At 40.7% G+C, this 8,169-nt stretch overlaps 1 protein-coding gene across 1 annotated transcript in view; it reads left to right on the top strand.

The window, feature by feature from the left end:
- LOC101863230 (WD repeat-containing protein 17) overlaps window positions 1–8,169 on the top strand; it is a gene marked incomplete at its 5' end in the record, with an annotated part of 40,430 nt that overhangs the window by 19,195 nt on the left and 13,066 nt on the right. Inside the window, 5 exon segments of the mRNA XM_013090518.1 lie at window positions 701–828; window positions 1,536–1,661; window positions 3,219–3,374; window positions 6,478–6,542; window positions 7,525–7,755. Coding sequence (XP_012945972.1) covers window positions 701–828; window positions 1,536–1,661; window positions 3,219–3,374; window positions 6,478–6,542; window positions 7,525–7,755 — 706 coding nt within the window.

The following is an 8,169-nucleotide window of genomic DNA, read 5'->3' as shown; positions in this document are numbered from 1 at the left end:
TACTTGTATGACAAGAGTGTGTATGTGTGTGTGTGTGTGTGTGTGTGTGTGTGTGTGTGTGTGTGTGTGTGTGTGTGTGTGTGTGTGTGTGTGTGTGTTTATGAATGTACTTAAGCTTGAGTGTGTGTATGTGTATGTGTAAGTTTGTGTGTGTGTATGTGTACGTATGTGTTTGTGTGTGTTTTCCTGGTCCAGCCTGTGGAGCTCGCTACTCTGGCTGGCCGGCCCTGGACTGAGGCCAAATTCTCTGGTGGTCAGTGTGTGCTGTTGTGTGCTTGTGTGTTTGTTTGCTTGTTGTGTGTTTGTTTGCTTGTTGTGTGTTATGTTTATGTGTGCTTTTGAATTTGTATGAGTATGTGTGCTTGTTTTTGTGAATGTGTTTGTTGTTTCGTGTGTGTGTGTTGTTGTTTTTTTGTGAATGTGTGTGTGTGTGTGTTTTGTCATCAATTTTATTTAGTAGAGCTGTTATTATTATTATCATTATTATTGTTATTATTATTGTTGTTGTTACTGGATGGTTCATTCACTGTGTTTGCAGGTCGTAAAAGGGTGCCAGTGGAGCATCTTTCTTTTCTTAATTCCCTCTCTCTATTATTTCTGTCTGTTAGTCTTACTTTTCCCCTTTCACTAAACCACAGTTATTGTGTCACAATATCCTTCCTTTTTCTCAAACAAACAAATCACTGCCGTATTCTTTCAGAGCCGTCCAACAGCTCGACGACGTCTTTGTCTCTGGTGGGCAAGGTATCTGTGCAACTACAGAGCACGCACAGCTTGAAAGGCGCACGCTCGCCCAAGACAATAGAAGCTTTCTCGAGATTCTTTTCTGTAAGTTGAACCGGGGAGTTTTTACTTGATTTGTCAAATTTCAGGTTCTATTTGTTGGGTTTTTTTTGTTCATTAAAAAAAAATTCTTATAGTGTAGTAGTGACATTGTCAGTCGTTTTGGTGAAAAACACTCTGCCTTTTTAGGTGAATAAGATTGCTTTAGTAATACTCATGGTATGATCATAATTGCCATAGTTTTTATCACAAAACAATATCAATATTAACAATAGCAGTAACATGTATGGCTCAACAACAACCACCAGCACCACCACACAGAACAATAAACCACCACACAACAACAGCAACAACCACCACGACAAGACAACATCACAACAATAACAACAACCACCTCACAACAATAACAATACACAACAACAACCACCAGCGTACAGCAATAACAACAACCACAACGCAATAACAACTACAACAACCACCACCACATATCAACAACAACCACCACACAGCAATAACGACAACACAACAATAACAACAACCACCACACTACAATAACGACAGTAACAACCGCCTTCACAAAACAACACCACAACAACCGCCACCACAGATCAACAACACTACAATAATGACAACCTCCACCACTACAACAACCAGCACTGCCCAACATCAACACTACAACAACAGTATGTCAACTCTCATCATCAACTACATCCACATCATCACCCACACTCATCCCCGGTGTGCTCCCCCAGCACCCATGTGGCACCAACAACCTGTGGGACCTGGTGGGTGCGGTGGGAGGCAGCGATACCATGATGCTCTCCCCTGCCTACCCGCACGGCATCGTGCACCGCAAACACATAACGCAGTTCAAAGGGGTGAGTGGAAGAAGGTGTGCGTGTCTGTTTGTGCTTGTGCTTTTTGTCCGATGATGGATGTAAGTGAGTACATATATCCATAATCTGACAAAGAACTCATACACAAAAAGATATTTTATGCGCATGAGGAGTAAAAATGGTTAGCGGGGGCTCTGATGTGGCTTGTTCCTTCTTTCCAAAGATTAGAGGTGTTACAGGAAGTAACAAAGGAACAAAAAACGAAGAAGAAAAACAAGAAGAAGAGATAAGGAGGATAGATGTTTGAAAGGAAAGAAGGAACAAACCACACTAGAGCACCCACCAAAAACTCACTCTCTCTGCATGTAAAAATTATTTTTGGACATAATGTGTCCCAGTCTAGTGGTTGGGGGAGTCAGCCTGAGCTGTCAGTTCAGTTGAATGAAGTTATGTTCAATTCTCAACTTCACCTAGATATATCTTAACTCCTACAAGTCATGAGCCTAATGTCTATGTGTGGCCGCAAGTTTAGTTTGAAATACAATGAATATAAAGGTTAGAGTTTTCAAGATAAAAAGATAGGCTTCGAAACCACAAGCATGTCACAACCTCAGTGCATTCTTGTCATATCTCCATTTTAATAGCTGTGAAAACAGTTCATAATAAAGAGTGAGCTTAACAAGAAGTCACATTTTCACTGTTAAAAAAATGGAGTACAACAAGAAAGCACTGAGGTCGTGATGTGTTACCCACCAAAGTTTTAACAAAAGAATGGAGTTTTGATGTATACGAGGATAATGTTGTAGTCCAAGCAACAGATAAATCTATGATATATGAGGGGAAAAAAATGAAAGCAAGTTTAATGCTGGATCTAGCCAACAGCTGTACTCTGGCCAGATTTATATAATGGAGTAAAAAGTGGTTGTGTGCTTGATTTATCAGATGGAGTGATAAATTGTTGTATACCTAATTTATAAAATGGCTTAAGAAATGGATGTATACTTCATCTATAAAATGGAGTATTTAATAGTTGTATACTTGATATGTGTCATGACGTGGTGGAATCAAGCGCTCGTCAATTTTTAGGCACGTGGAGTTACTGGTATCATCTGAAAACTTATCCGTTTGCCTTGTTTTCAATGAAAGAAAATACCCGTCCATCTTGACTATTCTAATAGTCAATATCTGCGATTGAAGAAAATGAGGTCGACTGGTTTCAGTGGTGAAATTATCGACTAAATGGCTGCCAAAGTTTGATTAATCCAATAGCTAAAAGAGTCCTTGAAAATGAAAAAAATGACATATTTTGTGCCTTTAATCGACATTTTTCAGCAAGTTCCAAATGGAAATGTGTTTTTATATTGATGGAAAAGAGGTTGCGTGAAAAAACTAAAATTTGATACAAATTTTGTTGGTAGAAAAATGCCTGGTACTCTGATTTCGTTAATTTGATGAGCGTGTGATTCTCACATGTATATTAAGAATTGAGAAATAGATGGTTGTGTGTTTGATTTATGACATGGAGTAAGAAATGGTTACACTATGTGTGATTTATACAATGGAGTAATAAATATGAGCTTTGTGTCTGATGACGTCTAGTCCGAGGCTCAGCAGCAAGAGATGATCAAGATGTCCAAGTTTGGCGCGGGGATCGGTGCGCCGGGCAAGGAGGAGAGGTTGATGGGAGCGGCTGCGACTCACATACGACTGGGGAACGTACAGAGGTACTGTGAGCTGATGGTGGAGGTGGGAAAGGTAAGCTTATTCTATTTGTGTGTGTTTGTTAGTTTGTGTATGTGTGTGTGTGTGTGTGACGGCTGTTAAAATCCGACTGAAAGTGGTACTTTAGTTGGTGGCCGGGCCCCGGTCTGACCTCCCGCGTGAAGGTAATAAATCAGTGTCAGTGTGCCACTCCCCTGCTTAACAACCGTGGCGATAGCGATGCCCGCCGCCATGCCTGCGTAACTCGGTTCTGGTAATTTTCGTAGCACTTTCCCTCGTTTTTTTAAATCATTTCATTTTAAAGATCATCTTAATACTAACAAGATGATCCCACTTTCGCTCCGGAAATCTCACTGGTGTTATAGCAGTTACGCATTTTGCAGTACAAGTGTTTTGTTCATCTAATGTTGCATTTTAAATTATATTCCATTTTGGAGTTTATTATTTCTAAAGCCAAACTCGGATTTTCACTCAGATTTCTCTGCTTCACTTGAGACAGCAATACTTGAACAGTGTGAGCAAGTGTTATTTGTGGGAAGCGAATGTTTGATTTTATATGATTTTTTTAAAAAGGGTACCCCCTACCCGGTGATTCACTCGCACGTGATCTTTCATTTTTCTTCTTAAATATAGCGATATTTTTCCAACACTTCTCATCGATTTTTTGGAATATTTTAGCCCAGTTAAGAAATGGAGAAACATACAGAGGATTCGCTTTTTTTAAAAGCTGCACGAACGTTTCAGAACTTGTGGTGGCAGAACACTGTCAGTCAAGCAGAAGGCACAGAAAAGGCGACCCCCTGCAGTGTTCTAAATTTGCGTCGGACACTCTGTTTGCCTTAGGTGTTAGCATTACAATGGACTCACAGACAGTACATTAAAAAACCATCTGTAAAGCTTGCGTGGACAAGATAAGACATATGGAGTTGTGGGGAGGAACTAAATGGGGAGGTTAGACATTTAGAAGGTTGCGTGGTACTTTCTGACTCTGAAGAGGAGAAAATTAACTTTCAAATACAACAGACGAAGAAAGAAGACAGGTTGTCAGAGTTAGAGCACGAACCCCCTAACCCAAGGACTGGCCCTATCTGTTCTCATTTAGACATACTTGACTCACACAACATCACACCGCAGGCATATCACGGCCGCTCTTTCATGGGCAATCACTGCCACAAATACATCATGAGTCGCATTTATAAAGACGTCACTGCATTTATTATAGAAGAAACAGTAGAAAACACCCACAACCAAAACATAAATGACACAGCCTACACTCTCATAGAAAAATTAAATCATTTAAACAATGCGTTTCGGGACGTTCACATTCACATCTCGCACGGCCAACCAGTGTCAAAAGACAGACTACCACACATTGAAACATGCATCAAAACTTACATGTCATTATACAGGAGACACTTTAGTGAAAAGGTACTTCCCAAACACCACATTCTAGAAAACCACTGCAGCCCGTGGATACAAGCATATGGGTTTGGTTTGGCTCTACATGGGGAACAGGGTGGTGAACGTATCCATGCTTCTGTGGCAAAGCTAGAGAGAAGAGGAGCTGGGATACGTAATATCGAACAGCAGCTGAAAGTTGTCATGCAATCTTACCCCGTCATGTCAGATCCAAAACTATTATCCAACGTGCCTCCGACAAAGGGGAAAAGGTGATACTGCAATCAACTCTTCACTTCTCCCAAACCGTGGATTTCCCTCAAAAACAGCAAAGTGAGTTTTGATATTTGACCATTTCTGGTGTATTTTATGTGAAATTGAAGGGTTGATTAAGTTTTGTTTGATTGGACTTTAGATTTTAAAATATTCACCCCAATTGGCAGTGGTAAAATATGAGCCATTTTTGGAACGCTATATATTATATGTTTATCATTATTTCATACAATTTTGCATCTTTTTCAGTAGGTACAGAAGTTCCCCCTTGTTCCAAACAGGCAAAATAAAATGACAATAAAGTCACCGATTGACGTATTTTGCGAGTTTAATTGTCCTAAAAATTAAATGAACAATGCTGATAGCAGGACGCGGGGAATTCCCCTGGCCACAAGTTCATGTACCGGTGACCAGGGTCAGATTACAAGATGCGGCGCGCTGGCTGCCCATGAACTAAAGTACCGCTTTCTAACAGCCGTGGTGTGTGTGTGTGTATGAGATAGAAAAGAGAGAGAGAGAGCAGAGAGATACAGTGAGTGGGAGAGACAGTGAGAAAGAGAAGTGTCACTTGATTCTCTCTTCCCTTTTTATCCAGCTTTTTTTGCCTAGTAAGTCATAAGAAACCTCTCACTATTCCTTCTTAACCAACTCACAAACTACAATACAGTTTTCCTCACTGTCTGCTACATGCACCATCTATTTATGTCCCCATGTGATTTTGCTTCCCCTCACTAGTGGATGGTGGTAGGAGGGCACCACTGGTAGATTCTACTTCTTATCTTTCCCTTTATTGTTTTTCCTGTCTGCCTGTCCGTCTTTTTCCTTGGATTAAATCTTAGGCAGTTAGAAAGAAATATTGGCCCAACCCTAGGCAGAAAGACCCAAAACTCAATGTGGGCCCTGAAGGACCTGCGAAAAAAACACCCTTCGTACTAGAAACTGGGATGTCTATTTAAAGATGAGCAAGAAGAAGACGAATGACTGTTTTTTTCCTAATCGTGTTTCTCTTTACTCCAACAAACAAACAACCACCTCCCGTGGCAGTTGTGTCTTTAGGCCATTCCCAAAGGGGGACATTTCTCGAAGAAGCTCAGTAGAATTGTAAATGGGCTGATTCATCATGTCACGCTCATAACTGTGCCTGATCTGCAGCAGGGAACTGTTGCTTTTTCTTTCCTAATACTTACTATTGTCATTTTCCTCTACTTCTTTTGTATGTTTGTCACTCTCTTGTGACCTGCTATTTCCGGGGTGCCTTGATAGTCGAAGCAGACCTTGTGCTGTTGAAGCCAGAGAGGTGAGCAGAGTAAGTCTGATTCCCTGTAAGGACTTTTCTGTTGACACCCACCCCTTGGCGCTCATATGACCTTATGCAGTTGTGAGCGCCGTAAAACCCTCTACTAAATAAAAATAAAATAAACAAACAACCTACAACTAACATCCACACTCTGTGCTGTGCCGACAGTGGGAACGAGCGCTGGCCGTGGCCCCAGCAGTATCCATGAAGTACTGGCAACAGCTCAACCAGAGGTGAGAAACTACACAGTTATACTGCCGTCATTTTTTAAAATGCAGTATATGAAGTTTTTTTTACAATTTTATAGGAGAGCCAAAAAATGAAAAGTTGTTACCAATAAAGCAACATTTACTTTGGAGATATGAAGGAAGTTATTATCAAAATTGTATTCCTACTAATATGGACTTATTGTGATATTTCCAAAGAGTTTGTTTTCTTGGTATCAATTTTCAGGTTTTTGGTCCTCCTGTAAAATTGTAAATATTTAGTATAAAAATGATGGCAGGATAGGTTAATTAGTGTTTTCTTCTTACAGTTTTTTGAAGGTTTTATTTTGGTATTGTTTTAGATATTGATAGATAAGTGTGTAGCGATGTTGTGGAATTGTGAACTCATATATTTTTGGGCATGTGGAGTTAATGGACAGCTCCCAGTTAAATGTGGTATTAATTGAAAAAATCAGCTTTTACGCAGAATGGAAATTGTAGGGATATCCAATTTTAAAAGTTGGTTTTGTTGACTGTTGATTTATTAAATTGATTTCCCTTTCAACTAACAGCAATAAAAAAAGCAATAGTCAAACAGAAACGAGGTTATGACAGGGTGTACAACATCTGCAATAACAGTTTTTTTCCCTCTGGGATTTTTCTTAAAAAAAAAAAAATAGTTTTAGTAACAGTTTTACAGCACATGCGACACAAATTCATCGTACAAGTGCCCTTCTCACTGGGTTCTAATGTTTTCTTCTTTTTTTCTTTTTAAATTTTAGTTGTAAAAATTTTACTGACCATATAAGTGCTATTCTGTGAGTGTGTGTGTGTCTGGTGGGGGTTTGTTTGTTGAATGTAGTAAGAGTTTTACAGAACTTGCAACACAAATAAGTCATTTTAGTGCCATTCTCTTTGCGCTTATTTTTTTGTTTTAGGTGTAGTTAGAGTTTTACAGCTCTTGCACCACAGATAGGTCTTATAAATGCCGTTCTCTGGGTGTGCCCAGGTACTCCACGGCCCTGCTGCGTGAAGACAGCGACGACGCGGTGCCTTTCTGTGTGGCCGCCGGGGATGTGCCAGGCTTGGCCTCCTTCTTCACGGCGCGCGGTCAGCTCAATGACGCTGTGCTGGTCACTCAGGCGGCCTGCGAGGGCTCCATCTCTGCCCCGAAGGTCAAAGGTGACTCCAAGGAGCGGAGACATCAGAGGAACAACAGCAGTGGAGCCGTGTTTGACAGGTGGGGGGAGGCAGGGTTGTTTTTTATTGTGTTGGGGAGATAGTGATGAGGGTGTTTTGTGTGTGTGTGTTGTGTATGTTTGTGTGTTGTGTGTGCGTGTGTGTGTGCGTGTGCGTGTGTATGACAGACGGGGGAGGGGCAGTTGGATGCTACTGTCTCGATACTGTGAGGCCTTTTGGTTTTTTTTACTTGGGGGTTGGGGGCTTTTACGTGTGTCTAGAAAAGTGTTCAAATGAGCACAATTGATATTTGTGTCTGTACGATGGTATGTGTGAATGTGCCTGATTTAGAAACGGAAAGGAAGAGAGAGAGGGAGAGAGAGAGAGAGAGAGAGAGAGAGAGAGAGAGAGAGAGAGAGATGAGAGAGAGAGAGAGAAACAGATAGATAAGTGTAGTGATACATAATAACTTATG

This window comes from Aplysia californica, unplaced genomic scaffold (assembly GCF_000002075.1).
Source record: "Aplysia californica isolate F4 #8 unplaced genomic scaffold, AplCal3.0 scaffold01315, whole genome shotgun sequence".
Lineage (NCBI taxonomy): Eukaryota > Metazoa > Mollusca > Gastropoda > Aplysiida > Aplysiidae > Aplysia > Aplysia californica.
Note: the sequence above shows the minus strand (reverse complement) of the source record. Positions and strands in the feature narration are given on the sequence as shown.